Source organism: Littorina saxatilis, linkage group LG1, assembly GCF_037325665.1.
Source record: "Littorina saxatilis isolate snail1 linkage group LG1, US_GU_Lsax_2.0, whole genome shotgun sequence".
NCBI lineage: Eukaryota > Metazoa > Mollusca > Gastropoda > Littorinimorpha > Littorinidae > Littorina > Littorina saxatilis.
In genome coordinates, this window is record NC_090245.1 from 82,232,418 (window position 1) to 82,256,557 (window position 24,140).

Consider the following 24,140-nt stretch of genomic DNA (forward strand, 5'->3'; position numbering starts at 1 on the left):
AGGTATGCAGCCGGTGATGTTCTCTGTGGCGGAGGCTGCACAGGGTAGGGCAGCCTGGACACGCGTGGGGACGGACATCTGCTATTATCGCAACCACTTCTTGCGTTCTTCCCAGACAACGGGTGGGGTGAAGGGCAAGGCGTACTACACAACCACCTTCACTGTGCGATTCATGCACAACTGTGACGTGTGCTACCTTGCCTACCATTACCCCTACACCTACACCATGCTGAGGGTGAGTTTGTGGCTGGTTGGGATTCATTTACTCCTTGTTGAGGGTTGTAGTGTTTTTTAATTTACCATGGTACTTTTTTGAGGAGGAAAAACCTTTGTTCACTTCTGTGCTTCTTATTCTCTCAGGTACCAGGAGACCTGCGGTTCTTTATAACCCTCACTTACTTACTCTTTTGTCTATATTTAGAGTGTGTTCTTTCCTTTGTTTCTTAGATTTGTGTGGACACAGTCCATCTGTTTTTTTGTTTGAATGACACTGCTATAGGGTTTCTTTCATTGTTCGAATCATGTTGTCTCATAGTTTGACCGCTTTTTACATCCTTCTGTTATTTGATCTTTTTTCAGTTATTATTGTTTTGCTTAACAAAATATGACCAGCAAACTAATTGGATTTAAAAACATTTTATGTACCGTTGGAACGTTTACAGAGTAAAAGAAAACACAAACTAAAATAGTAGACATTTTGATAGTTTCATGGTTGTTTTTTTTAAGTTGAGAGATCATGCTGAATTCACAGAAGCAAGGAAAAATAACTAATTTATGTCCTGTTGAATTTGTATTCAGACTCACCTCTTCCAATGGGAGGGACAGGTAGACCAGAGCCAGGTGTTCTTCCGCTACCAGAACCTGTGTGAGACGTTGGGAGGGAACCAGGTGCCTGTGTTGACCATCACCGCCCAGCCACGCAGCAACATGCGAGAAGACGTGGAGGAGCTGTGTACGTTCATCTGCCTGCATGCCTATTTTTTTCTTTATTTAACAAAAACAAAACAATAGATACTGTATTTGATGTCCTAGATGGCTTCTTCTTCTTCGTTCATGGGCTTAAACTTTCCACGTACACTAGTGTATTTCTTTCGAATACATCACCTCAATTTAACTAATAGGAGTTACCTTACTTACGAGTGCTAGACTGAGAAGCAAGAAATTCACTCGTAAGTAAGGTAACTCCTATTAGTTAAATTGAGGTGAGTATTCTTAGAAATAGTCATTTTACTTGTAAAAAATACATTTTTTGCACAAGTGGATTTTATGTGTATGACCGTTTTTACCCTGCCATTTAGGCAGCCATACGCCACTTTCGGGGAAGTCTTAGATGGCTCAAAGTTGGTGTTTTGAATTTCATTAGTTACGCTTTCCCAGGTATACTCTTTTCATGTACTTCTCTCATGGCTGCTGTTATAATTGCAGTGTATGAAAAAGCTACAAGATTTTGGAAATCCAAAACAGAGTCTGCTAACACTCCAACATCTACCAAACACAGCTAGCAACCTTTTTTGTGTTCGCACACAAGCAGTCATTCAAACGAGGCAGTGCTTGTGGTTAAAGCCCTATCCTTTGGAATGGACTTATTTTCATAAATTACTGTTGGAGGCTAGAAGTGTGCTAGTAAGTTGTGACATGGTTGCTCATGTAGAGTGTAGTAACCAAGCAAATCTAAAATTACAGGGGACCTGAAACTTATGGTGCAAGTCAGTGTTTATTATGAACCCGAGGAGTTGAATTGTGCAAAAAAAGATGGTGACAAGTTGTGGGTTTGCTTTGTGACTATACAGGGAGCCGACCTTATATCTTCCTCAGTGGCCGAGTTCACCCTGGCGAGAGCAATTCCAGTTGGGTCATGAAAGGTCAGTGTCAATTTGCAGTGTATGTTGATGTAGCTGTCTGCATAATGTTTCTTTTCTTCTCTATGTTTTTGTGGGGTGTTGCAGGTAGCTTTGTTTCCTCCTTGGGGATGAAGCTACCAGGGGAAGGGATTGTGTTGGAGGTGCGGGTAGAGGGGTAGCCCTCCCGGTGCTCCCCCTTGGACCTCCCTAGTCTAGGACCCTGGGTCTTCGCGAGGTGGCCATTGTGGCGTAATCCCTCCGGACTAGCATAACGTTTCCCTATCCCAAGACCGACCGTGCGTGGTCTATGACCACATCCTCTACGAGGTGACCCTATCAACTAGGCAGCGAAAGCCCCTAGGCGAAACACGGCGGATCTAGAGGAGAGAACCTCTAGATTGTCCAAGCTCCTAAGTATCAGAGGGACGATCATGGTGGCCGCTGTCTTTCAGTCGCAGCTGATCATATCTGGAACAAACTCCCTTTGTCTCTACGTCTCAGTCAATCTCTGCCTTCTTTCAAAGCAAATCTCAAGACTCACCTCTTCAGAGAAGCATTCTATGATGATGCAGTTGTCGCGACCCTGTGAATGTGCATTTTCGGATGAACAATGTTTACTGTGTGTGTGTGTGTGTGTGTGTGTGTGTGTGTGTGTGTGTGTGTGTGTGTGGACATGTGTGGGTGGGTGTGTGTGTGTGTGTGTGTGTGTGTGTGTGTGTGTGTGCACATTATAATTGTTGTGTATACTGGGAGTTCGTTCCTGTAAGAGCCTTTGGATTTTTGTAACATTTATGTTTTGTTTTTGGTTTTTGTTGTAAAGTGTTTATGATTGTGTTCTATTCCGTCAATGGCGTCATTCTGGTAATGATGTTGTTATTGCTTTTGTAAAGCGCTTTGTGTGTTCGAAAGCGCTATAGAAATCACCATTATTATTATTATTATTATTAAAAAATTTGAGCTGCCATGAAGACCGAGCATGTTGGCTGAGGACAGCGGGCAGACCTTCTGTGCCGACACCCATCTACAGGAGAAAACCAGGCATGCACGCATCAAACCCAACATGGCCATACAAACGGATATTCGACGGTATGGTGCTCGTCCCGCGGATCGCCAGGCGGAGACAGCGCCGGGTCCCCAGCCTCAAAGGGGCCCAGCCTCAGCTACTGGTGAAGCGACTCAGAGTGACAACAGAAGGCAGCAACCCCAAGCATCAGTCAGTCAACCCAGTCAGCCGGATAAGTCAGCTGATCCGCTTGTCTTTGCACAGTGGAACGCTGAGGGACTTCGCAAGAAGAAACCCGAGCTACAGGATTTTCTCAGACGGGAGCAAGTCGACATCATCTGTATCCAGGAGACACACCTGACAGATGCTCACCGATTCTCCATGAGAGGATACGAGCTATTTCGACACGACAGAAGCAACCGTTCCAAGGGAGGCATTCTCACTCTCGTCCGGAACAACATACCTGCGATAGAGGTTGGAAGATCTACAGGAGAAAATGAATTTCTTGCAGTAAAGGCGGTCCTCCAAGGGAGAGAATTCACAATCATCAACTTTTACTGTCCACCTGATAAAAACCTGGAACTACACACTCTGCATCTGCCTCAATCCAACCTACTGATACTTGGTGACTTTAACGGCCACTCCCCAAGCTGGGGATACCAAGACCTCAACTGCAGGGGAGAACAGATTGAAGACTGGATGATTGATGAAAATCTCATCCTCATCAACAAGCCGGACGACAAGCCCACCTGTCTGTCCCGAGCTTGGAAGACGACAAGTACCCCAGACCTCGCCATAGCCACTGAAGACATCCATAAGATCTGTGACAGGAGTGTTGCAGACCAGCTAGGAGGGAGTGACCATCTACCCATCCTGCTGAAGCTCTCCCTGCAAGAACAGGCCTCTCCCATGAGGAAAAAGCCTAGCTGGAACTACAAGAAGGCGAACTGGGCGAAATTTGAAAGGCTGACTGACATACTCTGCCAAGAAACCACCATCGACTCTACGCAGGACATTAACATCAACGTCAAGCGGATTTCTGACTGCATACTCCAGGCAGCACGGCAGAGTATACCGAGAGGAAGAAGAAAAGACTACAAACCATACTGGAGCAAAGATCTGCAAGATCTCCATGACAAGCTAAAATCAGCCAGAGAGCTACTCGAAAAGGACCCCACCCCAGAAAACACAACGGCCTACAACAAATCGAGAGCTGAATTTGATGAAGGAAAGACGAAGGAAATCCGCAAGTCTTGGCATGAGAAAACCAGCTCTCTAAACATGGAGAGAGACACAGGGAAGCTCTGGAAGCTCATAAAGACCCTAAATGACGACCACCAGTGTACACCAAGAGCAACACTCCTGAAAGAAGATGGAAAGATCTACACTGGGAAAAGAGCTGCTACCCTGCTTGCGGAAAACTTTAGAGAAGATAGTCTATTGGAAGTACGAAGAGAAAAAACAGCGGAGGTGCGAATGAGGATGAAGGAGGAGCTAAGGAAGCAGCAGCAAACATCAGCCTGCATGACTGATGACTTCACAATACATGAACTGAACAGCTCCACTAGACAGCTCAAGAACAAGAAAGCTCCAGGCAAGGACGGTATCACCAACGAGATGATCCGACACCTTGGCAGCCACACCAAACAGAAGCTTCTGGGCATCTACAACCAGTCCTGGAACTCTGGGGTCTTCCCTTTCAGCTGGAAGGAGGCCATCCTCACCCCAGTCCTGAAGAAAGGGAAAGACAGGCACAACAAGACCAGCTATCGCCCCATAAGCCTCCTCAGCTGCCTCAGCAAACTGATGGAACGCATGGTCAACCGCCGCCTGCAGCATCACCTGGAAAAGAACGGGCTGATCAACCCCACCCAGTCTGGCTTTAGAAAAAACAGAAGCACGGAGGACCAGATTACACTGCTCACCCAAGACATTGAGAACGGCTTTCAACAGAAAATGAAGACGCTGGCCGTCTTTGTGGATCTGACGCGAGCGTTCGACAAGGTCTGGAAGGAAGGTCTGCTCCTGAAGCTCCTCCAGAAACGCGTGTGCGGAAAGATGATTGCATGGATCCACAGCTACCTGTTCCAGAGATCAGCCCGAGTCAAACTGGAAGGACAGACAAGCATGCTGGTGAAGATCAGAGAGGGCGTTCCACAGGGCAGCTGTATCGCGCCGACGCTCTTCGTTGTCTTCATCGATGACATTGCTGACCACCTGTCCATGCACATCTCAAGGGCACTCCATGCAGACGACCTGGCTGTATGGACCAGAGCAGAACACATCACCACAGCAGCGTGCAGAATGCAGGAAGCAATGAACCACCTCTCAGACTGGGCCAAAGAGTGGATGGTCACGATCAACAGGACAAAAACCGAGGCCACATGCTGCTCACTCTCCCCCAAGAAAGAGGAGTTCACCCTGCGACTCGATGGCCAGAACATTCCTCAGCAAGAGACCCCAACCTATCTCGGGGTGAAACTGGACAGAAGGCTAACGTGGGCCCCGCACATCTCCGTCATGCACAGCAAAGCCACCAAGAAAATGGCTGTGCTGAAGAAACTGTCTGGAACAAAGTGGGGCGCCAACATGAAGATCCTGACTCAAGTTTACACAGGATCTGTCAGACCCCACATGGAATATGCCTCAAACGCCTGGTCAACTGCAGCCAAAACCAACACAGACAACCTGGCCAAGGTCCAAAATGCTGGCCTGCGACTCATCACAGGAGGCATGAAGACTACCCCCATCTCGGCACTGGAGAAGACGGCAGGCCTGACCTCCCTGGAAGAGAGACGGGATGAAAAACTCCTGAGGCAGAGTGAGAAGATGAAGAGGCTCCCGTCCCATCCACTGCACTCTACACTCCAAGCCCCAACCAAAAACCGAATCAAGCGACAGAGCCCAAACCACCTGATCAAGGCACTTCAGCACAAGCACAAAGGCTCTCTACCCCCATCAACTGGCCAACCACTGGAAATGCTCCAAGACTATGAGGAATGGTCACTGGATGTCCCCCCCATCATCCTTGACGTCCCTGGGATTGGAGCAAAGCAAGAGCAACCAGAAGCAGTGCTCAAGTCCCTGACCCTGGAAACACTAGACAGGGACTACCCCACCACCACCTGGACCCAAGTCTTTACAGACGGCTCAGCCGAGCATGCTGTGAGGAATGGGGGAGGCGGTATCTACATCAAGTTCCCTGACGGCAGCTCGCTCCGCAAGTCTGTCGCCACTGGCCTAGTCTCCACAAACTACCGAGCTGAAGCACACGCCTTGCACCTCGCAGCACAGACCTTGAACCAGGAAGAGGCATTACCTGGCCAGACAGTCTTCCTCACAGACTGCCGATCTCTCCTGCAGAGCCTTCAGACCAGAGAGAGAGAACAGATCCTGCAAGACATAAAGCAGGAACTGCACTACCTCAGCAGCAAAACCACTGTCGTCCTACAGTGGATTCCCTCCCATTGCGGAATCAGTGGCAACGAGGAAGCGGACAGACTCTCCAAGGAGGGAAGTAAGCTGGAACAGTCAGTACACCCCTCATCCTACGGAGAAAAAAAGACCCTCCTACGAAGTCACTTCAGAGCCGCCTGGAGGGAACGTCTGCTCCTGGGGGCCGAGGAAGACGATATCCATCAGCTGGATCGAAAACAGCAAGTCACCATATTCAGGCTCAGAACTGGACACTGTCGGCTCCTCTCCCACCTCTATCGCCTGAAGATTTCACACACGGATCAATGCCCGTGTGACACAGGCCCCCAGACACCAGAGCACGTACTGCAGGCCTGTCCAACCTTCGACACCCTGAGGCGCCAAACGTGGCCGAGTGAAGTGGAGCTCCGCGAAAAGCTGTGGGGGACAGCGGCATCACTGCGGCTGACTGCGGGATTTGCACTCAACACTGGACTGGACATCTAGATGTATGGCCGGGAACGTAGAAGAAGAAGAAGAAGAAGTATGTTTTTGTACCCCCTCCCCCCTCTCTCTATCTACATCTCTGTCTCTGTGTCTGTCTCTCTCTCTGCACCCCCCCCCCCCCCCTCCCTCATAGCACAGACCCTTTGTTGATGAATAGACTTGTGATGCCAGGAGGATAGATAATGGAATCAAAAGGAAGCAAGGCTGGAACAACAAAGGTATGGAACTGAACAGCCAGATGCGGTCAGATGTACATTTACCATTTATCTCCCTTCCACCTCAGTTAGCTCATAATCTCTCTCTTGTCTCAGAATACTTCTTGGTGTTTTGAGTGTGTAACTTGCTTTTGCCTTTTCTGCCTAATTACAAACAGCAGGCTTGCTTATTACACATTACTGTGGACATAGTACTGTTCATTAATCAGCTGCACTGATGTTGTTCTCTTGGTGTTAGTTTATAGGATAATAATAATAATAATAATAAATGAGCATTTATATAGCGCAACATCATAACTTTACATTCAATCACATATTCTTACCTCAACTCACATAAATGGCATTAACTTCAGTTCATTGCTAAGATATTGAAGTAGTACTCGACCCTGGTAAGGGGGGAAGTAACTCCCTAAGAAAAACAATCCGTAGTCAAGGACGGGAGTCACCTCCCCTACCGGTAACCCGCACATGCGCGGTCCTGCTACCGGCCGTCATTCCACCCACTTCAACACTACTGCACAGACGTGTTGTGGTACTCCGGCATATTTTTTGCCTTGGCCTTTGTGGAAGGCCATTTGACCCTGGTCTTTGCGTTGCTATCTTTAGGTAAGATCGTTTCACTATCTCTTCGCTGCGTTCGTTCGAGTATTTTCGTTCGTTTGAGTATTTTCGCTGTTGTAATTCATCTCCACGTGCGCGTGTTCGATATTGCAAATGGCGGACAAAAACTCAAAAAGCAAGGGCAAACTTGTTTCCCTACTCTCTTCACCGGGAAAAGAGAAGGATAAAGACAAGTCTAAGTCTAAATCAAAGACGCGTGCCTCTGTGTCTTCTTCACAGCCTACTTCTTTAATTCTGGTTACGGACCCGGTGACTAAGAAGACAGAACGGGTTTCGCTCGACTCTACGTCACCGTCACCGGTTTTCCCTACGCGGGAACGTTCTTCTTCTCCTCTCTCGCGCTCGCAGACGCCACGGTCTAGCGAGTCCGTGTCGCGGGAAGAAATTCTGGCTATGTTCGCAACTCTGAAACATGACCTAGTTGCCTTACATTCGGCGAAAAGGCCTGTCGCTCCCCTCCCGCCTGGCGTGGGGGGGGTGGCTTCTCTTTCTAGGCTGCGGCCGTCCGCGACGATCACGTCGGCCGATCTCGGGCCGGATTTTTCTGGTTCGGTTGCGGATTCCCCTGCCTTGTCAGGGGGGTTCGCGGCCTTAGCGCCGCCCGGTTCCAGCGCTTCGGCGTTGGGCGGCGTTTGTGGGAGTCCCCATCTTTTTGGGGGCTCACACTTGCCTGCGGGCCCGGGTTACGCTCTTGCGTCGCCGGGTTCGCAGACGGCTCCTCCCCGGCAGTACACCGTCCATCACGTGGCGGGTGCGCTAGGGAGCGGCGTAGCGCGCCAGCCTGCCCCCCTGGGATCAGTTTCGGCTGTCCCGGCCTCTGGGGGGCAGGCAGCAGCGTCTTGTTTGCCCAGCTCTGGCCTACAAGATTCTGTCGGCGGTCATCGACCTGTAGCTCTTGGTTCGGCTGCCGCCGTTCCTGGTTGGAGTTCGCAGGGGGTAGGCTCCTCTGGTTGCCCCTCGGGGCTTCCGGTCGGGCCTGCCCGCGGATTGTCGTCCTCGACTTCCGGTTGTGCTGTGGCAGGCACTTCCGGTGGAGGACAGCGGGCTAGTGGTTCCGGTGGCAGTGTCCCTGCTATCCCGTCCCTGGTTACGCATCGACTTCCGGCCCCGACTTCCGGTTCCGCCGCGGCGGTTCCGGTTGTCGGCGGTGCTGTTGGTGGACAGTTTGCGGCGCTTCCGTCTATTGTTCAACCGACTCTAGCCACTTCCGCTTCCGTGGACGGGTGGGTTTCCGGTTTACCGGACCCTCCTTCTGATGGAGATCAGGAAGGTTTTGGAGAGGAACAGGAAGGGGATGAGGATCGTTCCGAATCCGTTACCCCCTTACGGATTCCCAATAAGCTGGGCCCTACTCTGGAGTTGGCTGCGGAGATAACCTCACGGTACTTCCCTGAGGGTGTCTCCGCCGACTCTACTGTTGTCGCACCCCCTCCTTCTGCTTTGGCAGACTTTGCGGGCGCGGGGGACACGAGGGCGAAGTTCCGTTTCATGGAATCTCCTTCCGTCCCGTTTGTGATGGCTCAGGTGTTGGCGGACGCTAACACACCCTACCCTCTTTTGGCTGCTCATGGGGAAGCCCCCCCTTCTGCCCAGCCTTGGTTAACCTCGGCTCAGGCAGGCGGCGGCCTCCCAGCCAACTCAAGAAGATCGCGGCTGCCTAGCAGGCCACATTCTCTTCTCTCCTCTTTTTCGCTGCCCACAGCTCCACTTCCGGTGACTCCGGAACTGGCTCGCTTGCGGCAGGATGGTTATAGCCGAGATAGGACTTCCGTTTGTACGGAACAGAGTCTACTCGGGCTGGAGGAAAGCGGGCGTTCTTCCCTTGAACTGACCTCTTTAGCGGAAACGCTCATCCGGTCTCTCACGAGAGCCATCGCTTCGTCCATCGAGCCTTTTAGGTTTCGTGACGATGCTATTGAGGCTGATGCTGCCATGCTCCTGGCGGCGCTTGCGAAGGTCACTGACAGTCAGATGACGCTTGCTGCTCGGCTCTACTCTCAGGTGGTGTTCTGGAGGCGCGAGGCTTTTCTTAACGGCTCTCGCCTGACGGATAAGGCCACCATAGACTCTTTGAGAGTCTCTCCCTTTTCAGAGGGTGCGTTGCTGGGGTCACGCTCTTTGGATGCCCTTCGGCAGCAAACTGAGGAAACTCGTGACCAACATGTGGTGCAACTGACGGAACTCGCTCTTAAGCAGCACAGCAACAAACCACGGAGTTCTACGTCAGCGCCAGACAGCTCTTCTGGGCAGCAGTCGTCTCGCGCAGGTAGGGGTGGGTCACGGTCCCGTCCTTACCAGCGTAAACCTTCCTTCGGGAAGCGGGGGTCTGGGCGCAAGCCCAACCCCCAATGAGCCACCCCCGATCCAGTCACCCCCCCCCAGCCTCTACCCTTTTGGTAGCAGGCGGCCTCTTCCGGGTCCTGCCAGCTTGGCTGTCTCGGACAAGCAGCCTATGGAGCATGGGGGTGATTCGATCGGGGTTCCGCCTTCCTTGGCAGGAAGGCAAAGCCCCTTCGTCCAGGGCGCCGGCCAACTTCCGGTTTCCGGTCAGCCCAGACGCTCAGGAGACTTTACAGGCGGAAATCCTTCTCTTTCTGCGGAAGCAGGCTATAGAGGAGTTTCTCGGCCACCCCTTCTTGGGACTTTACGGCACAATTTTGGTTGTCCCCGGGGTGTTGCACCAAGGCATGGTGTTCGATTCACGGGAGTGGGCAGTCCGTCCAACTCAACGTCGTTTATACAAACTGCAGGCGCGCCCTTTTCAGGCGGCGCTCAGTCCAGTCTGGAATCCGACGTCACACGGCTGGGACGTCTCAGTTCCGTTTCGGGGTCTGGTCGCAGCAGACCACGCCTCAGTGGATGAACACTCCTTGGCTTCTGTTTCATCACTTTCTCTCCGCTTTCCAGGGCACCCATTTGTTGTTTCTTTACGACAACACGGCGGTCTCTGCTTATTCCAACAAACAGGGCGGGTCCCGATCTCGGCTGTGGTCCAGCCGAGCATGCGAGACTCTCTCTTAGATCCTGATCTCGGCTCGCTATCTGCCCGGCTGCCTGAACGTCCTTGCCGACGTCATCAGCCGTTCCTTCCAGATCCTCCACACGGAGTGGACCATCACCCATCAGGCGCTCCTCCTTCTTTGGGCGCAGGTAGAGCGTCCGATGGTCGTCCTTTTTGCCACGAGATTTTCACGTCGCCTCCCGATCGTTGTGTCTGTTTCCGGGCCCGGAAGCTTGACAAATCGACACGATGACGATCAGCTGGGCAGGGCTAGAGGCTTACGCCTTCCCTCCCACTCCACTCATCGGAAGGGTTCAGCCTAAAGCCGACTTGGAGCGGCTTCATCTCCTTCTCGTGGCACCGCGCTGGCCCAGTCAGCATTAGTTCCCGGACCCCATGCGGCTCACCAGCGGCCCGCCAATCCCGCTCGGCCGCCGGCGAGGGGAGCTTTTCCAGCCCAGAACGGGGACTCTGCACATCGCCCCGAGGGCCTGGATCCTCACGCCTGGAGAGGGTTCGGAGATCACTGGGGTGCTCAGGCGCCTCCGTTTTCGCTTTTGGACTTAGGCCAGAAGGCTCACAGGCCACCTCCTCTGTCTACTAGTCACACTGGCTGGCTCGGACTCGATGGTTTGCGGCTAATAATGTTGTCCCGGTCGCCCTGCGATCAATGCAGGTCGCAAACCATCTGGCATGGCTCTCCGCTCGGGGACGCGCCGCGTCCGCTTTGCGCGCTCGCCGCTCAGCCATCTCTGTTACTTTTAAGCAACTTGGACGCTCCATCTCCCTCGGGGGAGTTATCGCGAGTGTGCTAAAGGGCGCGGCCCTCAGTTCTGCAACGGAGAGAACTTCTGTCCCGGCTTGGGACGTTCTTCTAGTACTCGAATTTCTCCGTTCTAGTGCTTTTGAACCTTTACAAGACGCTAGTCTCTCTGACCTTACGCGCAAAACTCTCATGCTCATACTGCTCGCTTCCGCGCGGAGGGGCAGTGAGATCCACGGCCTCTCAGGCCTAGACCGGGATATCACTTTCGGAAGAGACGGCTCGGTTTCACTGCGTGTCCGTCCCGATTTTCTCGCCAAGAATCAAAAACCTGGTCCACTTTCACCGATCATTTCCATTCGGCCTCTCCGGGACATTTTTAGCCCCCGGCGATCCGGATTTTTCTAACTGCCCGGTACGCGCGCTTAAGGCTTACTTGTCGCGCACCGCTCCGTTTCGAGCATCAGCTCCGAAGTTGTTGTTTATTTCGATCATTTCAGCCCGAAATAAAGACTTTGCAAAAACCACGCTTTCCAGATGGTCTTCCACACTTATAAGGCATGCTTATCAGTGGTGGCAGACACAAAAAGGGGGGGGGGGGCAGTCAGTCCTTCCTCCTCGATCACCTCGTATGCACGAGGCTTGAGCGTGGGCAACTTCCTTAGCTGTCCTCAAGTCTGGAAGGATGTCAGACGTCCTCAAAGCTGCATACTGGACGACTCATGATGTCTTCCTCAGCTACTACCTCCGGGGCATTGCCAGCACTCACCCGGACGGTACCAACTGCCTCCCAGCTATGGTTGCCGCAGGCCAGATACTTCCAAGAGATTAATGTGAGTATCCCACCGCCTTTATGTGCAATCTGCCATTTATGTGAGTTGAGGTAAGAATATGTGATTGAATCGAAAATTTCAAAACTAAATTTTCATTTAATTAATATACTTACTCAACTCACATCGTTTATACCCTCCCATCCATCCCCGCTAACATTATATGTGTTACAGGTGTGTGTTTCCGTGGGGGAATGACGGCCGGTAGCAGGACCGCGCATGTGCGGGTTACCGGTAGGGGAGGTGACTCCCGTCCTTGACTACGGATTGTTTTTCTTAGGGAGTTACTTCCCCCCTTACCAGGGTCGAGTACTACTTCAATATCTTAGCAATGAACTGAAGTTAATGCCATTTATGTGAGTTGAGTAAGTATATTAATTAAATGAAAATTTAGTTTTGAAATTTTCGAATTATGCTCTTTGAATGTGAGATCATTCAGAGGTATATGCCACATGCATTCCTTCCCATGTGAAGGATCAAATCAACCGCCACAGATCTGCCCAGGCTTCCACAGGGAATGAGACTATTCCTCCACTTGAACACACACAAGAAATAAACAGCCTGGCCGCATTCCGCACAGAGTGGGAATTACATTAAAAAAAAAAAAAATGTTTGCATGTTGACACTGGTGTCAGTTACCCAGCACAGAAAGAAGCCAGGCTGTTGAATTTGTGTATGTGTGCAAGTAGAAGGGTGCTGTTATTCCATGTAAATGCCTGTCCAGACAGATCTGTCGTGGTTGACATGACGGGTTACCTTAGAGATGCCTTTAACGTGCCTATCAACGTGTGACAGGTACTGTGGACTTTCTGATGAGCAATAAACCAGCGGCCCAGCAACTGAGAGAGCGCTACATCTTTAAGGTCGTGCCCATGCTGAACCCTGACGGTGTCATCAATGGCAAGTAAGTTGCTGATGATGGAGGCAGTTGAAGTGCGTCATGTGTTTGACTGAGATGTAAGAGTATACAAACGGTTGTGTCATTGAAATAAAACAAACAAACAAAAAAGACAAGAAAGGTAGGTTGAATGTTTAACCTTCAGCGGATCACGCTTTGGACTACACAGTCCGGATGATGTGGGTTGTGTATGACCCATACTTTTAGAGAAGGATTCAACGTAAAAAGTATGGCTCATACATGACCAACGCCATCGGAATAGGGATAAACTCTTAACCGCCTCATTGCAGAGCATGGGTCGTACACGACCCATGCCATCGGAATAGGGATAAACATCGTAAAATCCTTCTAAAATCCCATATGGGTCGCCCACGACCGACATCATCCGGACTGCCCAGTTCAAATTATGTCGTTGTTTATTTGTTTGTTTACAAAGATAACCTTTCAGAAAGTGGTTGATGGGAGGGTCCTATGGTGTTTAAGGATACAATGAAGTCTTACTCATTAACTCCCAATAGTTCCAGAGATACAGACACTTTTGCGAGGCTCTGGGTCGTCCACGACCCAGGAAGCACAGTGAAGGTTAAGTATAAACAAAAGGATTAACATTCACAAGTACGTGGACCTTGTGATCTTTGTAGTGGACAGTCCCACAACCAATAAGGAGAGTGCTTCTTTTGTGCGTGAACAGGATTTTATTAAAAGGGGGGAAAGGGAGTAGGATGGGTTGAGGTCTCATTGAGTGAGAGTATTCATGCACTGGTGTTTTGTTTGAACACAGTCACCGCAGTTCCCTGGTGGCCGAGGACTTGAATAGGCGGTGGCTGAAGCCATGCCCTCGCCTGCACCCCACCATCTACCACACCAAGGGCCTGTTGCAGTACCTCAGCACCGTCAACAAGACTCCGCTAGTGAGTAAAACCTCTCTTGGTTTAATGATATACAATAGCAATACATGCACAGCCTGGCGGGGACCTTACAATTAATTTTTAACGGCTGATATTTTGAAATCACCCAGACAAACTTGGTTCTCGAAATTCTGTGTCACTTCCTCGGTACACATGTTGAAGAAGAGACGTAATTTTTATGTGACGCCAATTATTCATGTTATGACGTATTTTTGAACTTTGTTTGGCTTTTAACGTCAGAGATTTCACGTTGAAAGAGAAGGTTAAAAGGAGACCTTGTTTTTATTTATTTTTAATTGATATCTATGTCTTAAGATATTTTTTATTCTGAAAATATAGGGTGAAATATGAATGTACAACAGAGTCAATTGGGACCGGCACACAACAAGTTATGCTTTACATTAAGTGCGGCTTTGTATTTGCATACAAAAAGAAATGAATTAACACCACTTTATGCCTCTCCTCCATCTTACATCATTTGCACCCAGTGTCAGTTGAGTGATCTCACACACACAAAAGCAGTGGTATGTAAATATCAATATGTGTGTGGTGAGGGAAAGAGAGGGAATGTGCTGCATTTTGTTTGTGAGGGCATGTGTTGCGCGAGTCTGCCAAGATGTACAGACCTGTAACTGTGGTGATAATTACCTGTACAGGTGTACTGTGACTACCACGGCCACTCCAGGAAGAAGAACATCTTCATGTACGGCTGCAGCCCACAGTTGTCTTGGATGAACAACGACACTCAGAATCCTGTCTGCACTGGCAACAAAGCAGAAGACAATGGCTTCAAGGTATGATGCTTGCAGGCATTGTGTGTGCGTTGGACTGTGTGAGACTCAGAATCAGACATAGTCAGGTATATCTGTCATCAAACCAAACAGTGCTCAGGACACAACAGGATGGGGACAAGAGTTGTTGTTGGTCTAGTCTTAGCAGTCCACACTGGTTGATTAGAAAGAAGAGAATGATTGCACGGTTAGAAGAAGTTAATTAAATACATGTAGTTTAGTTCACAAAAAGGACTGGGCAAGGGGAATATATATATCTGCACCATATGCGTGGTACATATCCACAGCTAAAAAAAACCAAGAAAAAAAACAACTGATTAAGACATTTGTATGATTGATTCGAAAAGGCGAGACAATAGTGTTCACATGTCAAAACGGTTCAGGGAAACCTATTTTAGCTCAGTACCATGCCTATTGCCCAATCATGTAGATTGTAAGATGATGGTGTGATTGCATTTTCTTGAAAAAAAGATAGAAACTTATTCAAATGTCACTGCATTTGTGCGAATGATTTAGGGAAATGTCACCATTACGAATACTAAAATCATTAATCAATTTGCTGAGCAACACTGACCTGTGAAGATATACAGGTGCATATTTAAGCTGTAAAATTCAACCCCCTACCCCCCTCTGCCTTGCCCCCCTTCCCCCACCTATCATATTTCACACTCATACAGATATTATTTCAACTTTACACCTTTTTTCCCCCTCTAGACGCTACCACGGATCTTGCACCTGAGCAGCCCCCCATTCAGCCTGCAAAACTGCAGCTTTGTGTTGGAGCGCGGCAAAGAGGCGACAGCCCGTGTTGTGGTGTGGCGGCAGATTGGTGTTGTCCGCAGCTACACCATGGAGAGCAGCTACTGTGGCTGTGACCAGGGCAAATACAAGGTGGGTGCCGCTCACTGTGGATGGTTGCAGGGCTTGTCTGTGTGTTAGGGAGGGTGGGGTAGGGTGGGATGGGGGGGATGAATGTGTGTGTTTATGTAGCAGTATCTGCTTTGTGTGCGTGCCTGCATCTATATTTGTGTGTATGCCTTTCTGCGTGCCTGTCTCTCTCACAGTCTCTTTTTGTTGTTTTTGTGCGTTTTGTAGACGTGTGTAAAATGGTGTGGAATGCATGTATGCATAATCTCTCTCTCTCTCTCTCTCTCTCTCTCTCTCTCTCTCTCTCTCTCTCTCTCTCTCTCTCTCACACAGAGAGACACACACAGACACACATACACACACACACACACACACACACACTAATGATTGATTGATTGATGTGCTGACAGGACCAACACCTGAACACTCGAATGCTGGAAGAGATGGGCCACAAGTTCTGTGAAGGGCTGCTGAGGCTAGCCAAGACCTGCACAGGCTTTGATCAGCAGCTGCCAGATTTTGGTGCCTCCACAGCTGACTTTGGGTGAGGCCATGTTGAATTCATAAGTAGGATCTTGAAGTGGGGGGGGGGGGGGGGGGGAGGGTGTTTGGCTGTTTGTGTTTGGTGATTTTTGAAGAAGCCGTTTGTTTGGGATGTCACAGTAGTTGGCTTTTATGTGTTTATAGTCCCAGCACAGTGATGTCATTGTTTGTCTTCTCTGGATCAGTGTAACCTGCTGTCCACATTATATAATTTGCTGAGTCTGTCAAAACTGCATGGCTTTAGACAGTTGTTGTGTTTATATCCTGAGTGGTGTTATTGATGTTGACATGGATAATGCCACCTTTGCAGTCACAACTAAGAACAAAAGGGATTGGGTGGGGTGATGGTGTAGAGATGCACAAGGGACACATTTTTCAGCTTAGTCGTTGATCTTATTTCAATCTGCATTCTAATAATTTCGTTCACAACATTCATGGCTCCCTGTCAGTGATTTGCTTGTACTTTCGCACTACCAAAATGATGAGAAAAACAATGTTTGGTGGCTTCCGGCCAGATCAGCATTTTTTTGTGGGTTCTAGGGGAGCATATTGCCTTCTGTTACATCTTTCTCAACCTCGGCCTTGTGGCCTTAGTCTATACAGATGAAACAAAAGACGACATGCTCTCCTCGGCCAGACAAAAAAGCTGGTCTGACAAGAAGCGACCAAACATCTTATAATATGTACCCGCAGTTATAATTTACACACAGAAATATACAGATGGCCAGAACATATTTAACCAAATACTGTAATTACCAACTTACACACACGCAAAAGTGTGATATGCAAAACAAAAATTTTTAACAAGGAAAAAAAAGAATAAATACATGAGATTATTCTCCTGCTCAGTTACAATCAAATAACTGACTTACATTGTACTGACAAAACAAAACAAAATGAATTTAAAAAAAAATTATGCTGAGTAGGATTCGAACTACGGGCTCTATATCACTCAGATACATTGTACAACCAAATAAAAACCTGTGCCCATTTACACACAAAAATGTAAGAGAAAAAAACTTCTCCCACTCAGATGCAACTAAATGTGTACCCACTTACAAACAAAAGTTGCAAGATAAAAAACACATACAAAAGTTTAAACTAAAAAAATTTAAAAAAAAACTATACCACAGAGATACAATCATGCAATTACCCTAGTGATAAAAAAATAAAAAAATCCTACAAAAATCCTCCCAACCAGGAATTCAACCCAGGACCCACCAATCTACAGAGCACAAAACCTGACTCAGAGCCACAAAGAGAAAATGAAGGACATTGGAAGTGAAGAATAAAATGAAACACAGGAATCTCTCGCCTAATGATTGCATGAGGGTTGATTGAAAACTTTTGTGATCCATATCTGCTATTTGTTTTATTCAACATTTTGTGACTTAAATGGTGCTTATAACTAGACCATGGGTGGCATGAACACACACACACACAATTTAAGAATGATTTGTTCAGAAATGGCCACTTATAATGTCAATGCAATTGTCTCGCAGAAACACACACAGGCACACAGATCCAATCGATCGACAGACAGAATGACAAAGATAAAAAATAAAAAAAATAGATTCCTGGTATGTTCGCGGTGAGGAATAAGTTTATACCTGGGATTAAATTACATATTCTTACGCAACTCACATAGATAGCATTAACTTCAGTTAAAGTGCTAGGACACTGAACTACGCTTCACCCCAAAGGGGAAGCAACCCCCTAAAAAAGAACGGCATTGACCTATAACCCAAGCTATACAAGAGTCGAGGTCATACCGTCACGTGACCTATCACGCGTGACTCGACCGCCGCCGTGCTGGAAACTCACTCCTACTTCAGCTACCAGATAGCTCGGACGCTTTTTACACTACGCTGCAGGCTTTTAGCCTACTGTCTTCTGGACAGTGTTTCACCCCGTCTACAGGTCCCTGCTTCTCATGCACAAGTTTGGGTGAGCTCGTTTTAATTTATTTGCTTTTGCTTGCGTTTCTTTCTTTCTCCGTTGTTCGGTCTGATTGTTGTTTATCAATATCATATCTCAGACTGGTTTTTGTCAGCAATGGCTGACAAGGAGAATTAGAAACCACAGACTAGTCAGTAGCTGCTGAGGTTTCTCCTTTTACGTTTCGCATAAAGAGAAAGGCAAAGGCACTACCATTTCAGTCTCTAACTATTACGTCTGTTAAATAACCTTGTATGGTTGAAAACGACGTTAAACACCATATAAAGAAGAAAGAAAGAATGTCTGTTAATTTTGGACCCTATGAGTCCAATCGTGCTGAAGCAGGTTAAATTTAGGTTACTTCAGCCAAGACAAACGCAGTGGGAAAGAGAATACTTGTGTTTAAGATAGTTTTTCTTCCTTTTTGAGATGTTTTCGACCCAAATGTATAACATGTTGCCATTCGTCGAGTTTGCGCTCGCTCCCGGCGGGAGTGGGCGACGCAGTTTGTTGTCACGCATCGAGGTTCCGCCTTCATGCACAGTCACTTCGGCTGACGTGCACGCAGAGGAGTGTGTTTACTTCATACGAGGAGCGTTCACGCTCTACAGGTTAGTCAGGTTCACCGGTAGCCAGGTTCTCTGGTGAAAGTGTTCCAGTTGGGCCGGAACTAGTAGCCCCCCCGCCGCGGCTGGGGGGTGAAAGTTTGACTTTCCCGAGGCTATCGCTCTTAGCAAGCGGAACTCGGGGGGTCAACACCGGACAACAAGTTGGGCCGGAACTAGTAGCCCCCCCGCCGCGGCTGGGGGGTGAAAGTTTGACTTTCCCGAGGCTATCGCTCTTAGCAAGCGGAACTCGGGGGGTCAACACCGGACAACAAGTTGGGCCGGAACTAGTAGCCCCCCCGCCACGGCCGGGGGGTGAAAGTTCGACTCCCCGGAGGCTATCGCTCTTAGCAAGCGGAACTCACGGGGGGTTGACACCGGACAACGAGACAGATGTACTCACGGGCAGACTTTTATGTCTCGGTGAATGTGTACATGTCTCAACTTCCTCCTTTTGGGCAGGAAGCTGCTTTCGGGCAGGCTTTGCACGGTTCTTCTGTTTTGCAATCAGCCTCGCCTGTGGTGGATCGTTTTAGTGACGCAGCTAGTCACAGCGACTTTCACGGTCCAGCCTCAGCAGATTCGGAGTTCGATGATTCTCACTCAGTTTCTGAGGAGGAAGTTGATGGCAAGTTGTCACTCTAACTTAAACCAGCTATGGTTACTGCAGCTCAGGTGTCTGCCAAGTACTTCGCTGAAGGGGTGACAGCTATGACAAGCTCTGCGGCACCACCACCCTCAGTGGTGTGTGATTTCCGCCCTGCTTTAACGGAAGTTCAGGGATATCGTTTTAGCGAGTCTCCTTCTGTTGCTTGCGAACTTTCCAAGGTGCTGGCTAGAACTTCGGGTTCTGAGAATAGCTTGCCTGTGGATACTGTGCCTTTACTGGCTGCACACGGTCAGGCTCCTGATGCTGCTCAGCCATGGCTTGCCTCAGACCAGTTACGGAAGCGAGCACTTCGTTTCATTCACGCAAGTTTGCTCTCTCCCGTCGTCATCACAGTCTTATTGAGACTTACGCTTTGCCGGGTGCACCGCTTCCGGTCACTCCGGAGTTGGCTAATCTCAGGGAGGATGTCTATCGTTGGACAAAGCTTGCGCTTACTCTGAAGGCGCATTACTTGGTTTGGGGGAGACGGGAAGATACTCGTTGGAACTTGCGTCTCTTTCAGAGACACTTCTTCGATCTCTTTCGCGGTCGGTCGCGGTGTTGTTGAATCCTTTCGATTTTCGAAACGACGCTAGCGTGAAAGACGTCCTCATACTCCTGGCCTCTTTGGCTAAGGTTTCAGCCGAACAAATGTCAGTCGCGGCACGGTTGTACGCACATGCGGCTTACACACGCAGGGACGCTTTCTTGTCTGGCTCTAGAATTGAACTTGCGGAAGTTTTCTCATATGATTCTCCTTTTCCATCACTTCCTTTGTGGGCAGCGATGCGGCGTTGCTTTCGCTTGCGTCACCCGCGCAAGTAACGCTTCACTCGCTGAGCGATATCCGTAGGCCTAGGTTACACCAAGCCTAAGAACTTAGTTTATTCTTTTCTTCGTACTACGGAACCGCTTCCGGTTGCACCGTACTTGTCGATCATACATCTTTAATGTTCATAGCAAGGAGAAACTGTCTGTTTTCAAGAACAATGATCTCCTGGCTGTGGAAGATCGTGGCCGCACTTCTTTCTATTATCGTCTTGGTGCAAGATTTTGATTCATTCTTTCCCTTGTGCGGTTTCGTACTCACGGGATGGGATGCCTTTGTGTTCTGTCGGGACACATATTCAAAGGGCTTAGCTTTGCTGTTCTTCTGGGAAAAGGCCTCGGCCGACAGTATTGTTCTGTCGGTGAGACTTAAATCTCTTCCTTGCTCGAGGGTTTTTCTTTGCGAATCCTCCTCTTTGCACGCGGACTCTTTAACAGAGAGAATCTCACAGCAAAAGGAAAAGCCCACGGCACGCCTCGGCTTTTCTTATCAGAGAAAAGCGCTAAGCTGGCCGTTCTCAGCTTTGGGTTTTATCTTCTTCTCGGTGTGGCACGTTGCCAAATACCCACCACTTTATCTCCTCGAGGCGATTTAGCGGTAGGGTTCAGTGGGCAAACAATAGCACGCTTTCTTGCATACTCTTGGCACTTGTCAACTGGAGTCTTAGCGTTCTTCTCTCTGCCTCTGTGTTTTCCCACAGCGGCTGGAGGGGCGATTAGAACTCTCACTTTATTGAGGGAGGCACTGGGGCCCTTCCTTTTGGGTCACTTATATAGATCGTGCCTATGTTTACTTCCACCTTTGGATATACAAAATGGATCGGAAGTGGCTACTTTTTATTTAATTCAGTTCTTCAGGGCTCTGGTTTCGTTTGATAAGCAATCAAATGAAGAGCCGGAACATGTTACTGTTAGTGTCTTTTCTTGACTGGTTCACAGACACAACCAATCTTTGGATTCTCACACCACTGCTCTTACAGGGCGTTCCCGTTGGTTCTCTCTCCACCAGCGAAGCAGTTCTGTCTCTTGTGGAATTCTTTCCCCTTGTCAGGGGAGAACAGGTGTTGATTCAATCGGACAACATCACAGTGGTCTTTTATCACGAGAAGCAGGGGGTGGCATCTCGCTCCCTATCACTGCCACAGCGAGCATGCGAGGTTTTGATGTGGCTTTTACCACCACGAATTCTTATTAGCAGTGAAGTACCTTCTGAGAGGCTCTATGGCTTGGCAGACTCTAGTCGGTCGGCCAGGAATGTCCACTTGGATCGGACTCTATCTCGCTATGCGCTTCTACTCCTTCTGGTGAATTTGGAGAAGCCGCTGATAGAAGTTTTGCCTCTCGGTACTATCACCTTCTGCTAAATGTTCGTCTCCCCGTTCCCGGATAATACTCTCGATTCTACTTTGAGCGGCCTGTTGGTCTCACATTATGGGCCCATTCAATCTTGTTTGCCAGTCCTTTAGGCTGGCAAGAAGGCGCCGTTTTTTACACTCGAGCCACACGGGTGTCTACTGTACGGGAATCATCGAGACGCTCAGGGGCTTCTGCCTCATCTCTGGATTTGGTCTAGAGATTCCATAGGGGTTCAGCGTCTTCGTTTTTGTTTCACTTTGACTGGCTTGGAACAATTGGCGTACTTTTAAAGAACCCCACTTCTCTCCGTTCAATGCGGGTGGCGAACCACCTATCCTGGCTTTCCGAATTTTCTCCCACGTCTCTGAATTAAGACTTTATGCGATATCAGTTGCACTGACACAGCTAGGTCGCAAAACATTTTTTCACTTGGGTTCTTTTTAGCCAGCTTGGGATTTGCTCCTAGTTTCGGAGTTTTTGAGTTCGGATTGTTTAATCCTTGACAAATTAGCCTTGTTATTCTAAATACGGGAAGCCGTCATACTTACTCTAGTAGCTTCTGAGAGAAGTGCGAGTAAGTGCATTTTCTGTCTGGTTTTTGCTTTAGACATCTCTTTGGAGAAAGACTGATCTATAGCGCTTAGGTTTAATTCAAAATTTCTGACAAATAAGCAGAAACAGGGGTAACCAGATCCGATAATACAATTCTACCAATTTGCAATATTTTGGCTCTGCTAGAGCCATATTTAACAATTGTACATTTCGAGTTTAAATATATTTCTGACTCGCTTGACAAGTGGCCCCCTTCATCCCCTCCTTCCTCGTCCTGATATGGCTCTGTGTAGTCGGCTGGACGTTAAGCAACAAATAAACAAACAAACTGATCTGTTTAGATCACCAGAACAAAGGCTTTTGTTTATTTCCATCAACTTTTCTAGAGGCAATGATTTAGTGAAGTCAACCTTAGCTAAATGGACTGTCACATTGATTAGGCAATGCTTACAGTGGTGGCAGGGAAAAGGGGGGGGGGGCAGTCAGTCCTCCCTTTTCAGGCAGCACGGGCTCAAGAGGTCAGAGTGTAGGCCTCTTCTTTATCTGTTCCCAAGTCTGAGAGACTTACATAAGTCATGAATGCAGCTCATTGACCGTTCAAGGACATAGTCATGAGTTTTCTATCGGCGGGGTATTTTAAGTACCCGCTATTTTAATACACATCTACTAGACATCTTCCGCAGAAGATGTCTTTTTATGTTTTCCTGGGAACGTATCTGGTGCTCGGCAGAACATTAATTTCGGTTTGCCAGCTTTTGTAGCTACAGGCCAGATACTTGCAAGATGTTAACTGTGAGTTCATTTGCCCACCACCTAAATTAGCAATCTGCTATCTATGTGAGTTGCGTAAGAATATGTAATTTAATATAAAATTTCAAAAATAAATTTTGATTTAATTAATATACTTACCAACTCACATATTGGATTCCCTCCCGGCCTGCCCCGCAAATTTTTTTAAGGGGTTATATGTTTCAATACGGAATGGGTTTCACCGGTATACATCCTGCGCAGGCGCAGTACACCGGTAGTGTAAATAACCATCAAGGACCATGCCTTGTATGGCATACGGTTTTTGTTTCAGAGTTATTTTCCCACGTTGCCATGTAAGAGTGCTTCCATGTCTTATCACAAAACGAAGTTTTGCTTAGGGTTTCCCTAAAAATGAACAGATCACTTCAGTAGGAGTGAGTTTCCAGCACGGCGGCGGTCGAGTCACGCGTGATAGGTCACGTGACGGTATGACCTCGACTCTTGTATAGCTTGGGTTATAGGTCAATGCCGTTCTTTTTTAGGGGGTTGCTTCCCCTTTGGGGTGAAGCGTAGTTCAGTGTCCTAGCACTTTAACTGAAGTTAATGCTATCTATGTGAGTTGGTAAGTATATTAATTAAATCAAAATTTATTTTTGAAATTTTATATTTGGCTTGAAGTAAGGCTGTTTCTTAACTTTAGTATGTTACATGTACAAAATAAATCACATAACTTAACTGCTTCATCCAGGTGACATATGAGTCATAGGATTCATGAAATCATTATGACTCATTGACCACTGGGTTTATGATGCCCTCTGCTTAGAAAAGAGTAAACGGCTTAGCAATAGCAGGTATGCCACGTAGACTCTGTTTTAGGCTGTTTGCAAAGAATGTGCTATTGTTTGAACTGGTGCAATTCAGGGGGGGGGGGGGGGGGGGAGGGGTGTTTTTAATAGTGACATTTATGCAGGCAGCCTGTGTCTATTAATAAGTATGACTGCATTGCGTAATACCATATAACCCCCCTTTTTATTGACTCACATGCGAAGCAAAAGTGAGTCTATGTACTCACCCGAGTCGTCCGTCCGTCCGTCCGTCCGTCCGTCCGGACGTCCGTCCGTCCGGCCGTCCGGAAAACTTTAACGTTGGATATTTCTTGGACACTATTCAGTCTATCAGTACCAAATTTGGCAAGATGGTGTATGATGACAAGGCCCCAAAAAACATACATAGCATCTTGACCTTGCTTCAAGGTCAAGG

The 24,140-nt window shown here is 48.3% G+C and overlaps 1 protein-coding gene across 3 annotated transcripts in view; it reads left to right on the forward strand.

Annotated features, from left to right (window-relative positions):
- Nucleotides 1–24,140, forward strand: part of LOC138981544 (cytosolic carboxypeptidase 1-like) — a 57,299-nt gene that overhangs the window by 21,322 nt on the left and 11,837 nt on the right. For all 3 annotated transcript variants that reach the window (XM_070354507.1, XM_070354500.1, XM_070354514.1), the window contains exons 17-24: nt 3–235; nt 799–952; nt 1,791–1,862; nt 12,991–13,099; nt 13,875–14,004; nt 14,658–14,795; nt 15,507–15,683; nt 16,070–16,203. In XM_070354507.1, the coding sequence (XP_070210608.1) occupies nt 3–235; nt 799–952; nt 1,791–1,862; nt 12,991–13,099; nt 13,875–14,004; nt 14,658–14,795; nt 15,507–15,683; nt 16,070–16,203 (1,147 nt within the window). The remainder of the gene's footprint in view (nt 1–2; nt 236–798; nt 953–1,790; nt 1,863–12,990; nt 13,100–13,874; nt 14,005–14,657; nt 14,796–15,506; nt 15,684–16,069; nt 16,204–24,140) is intronic.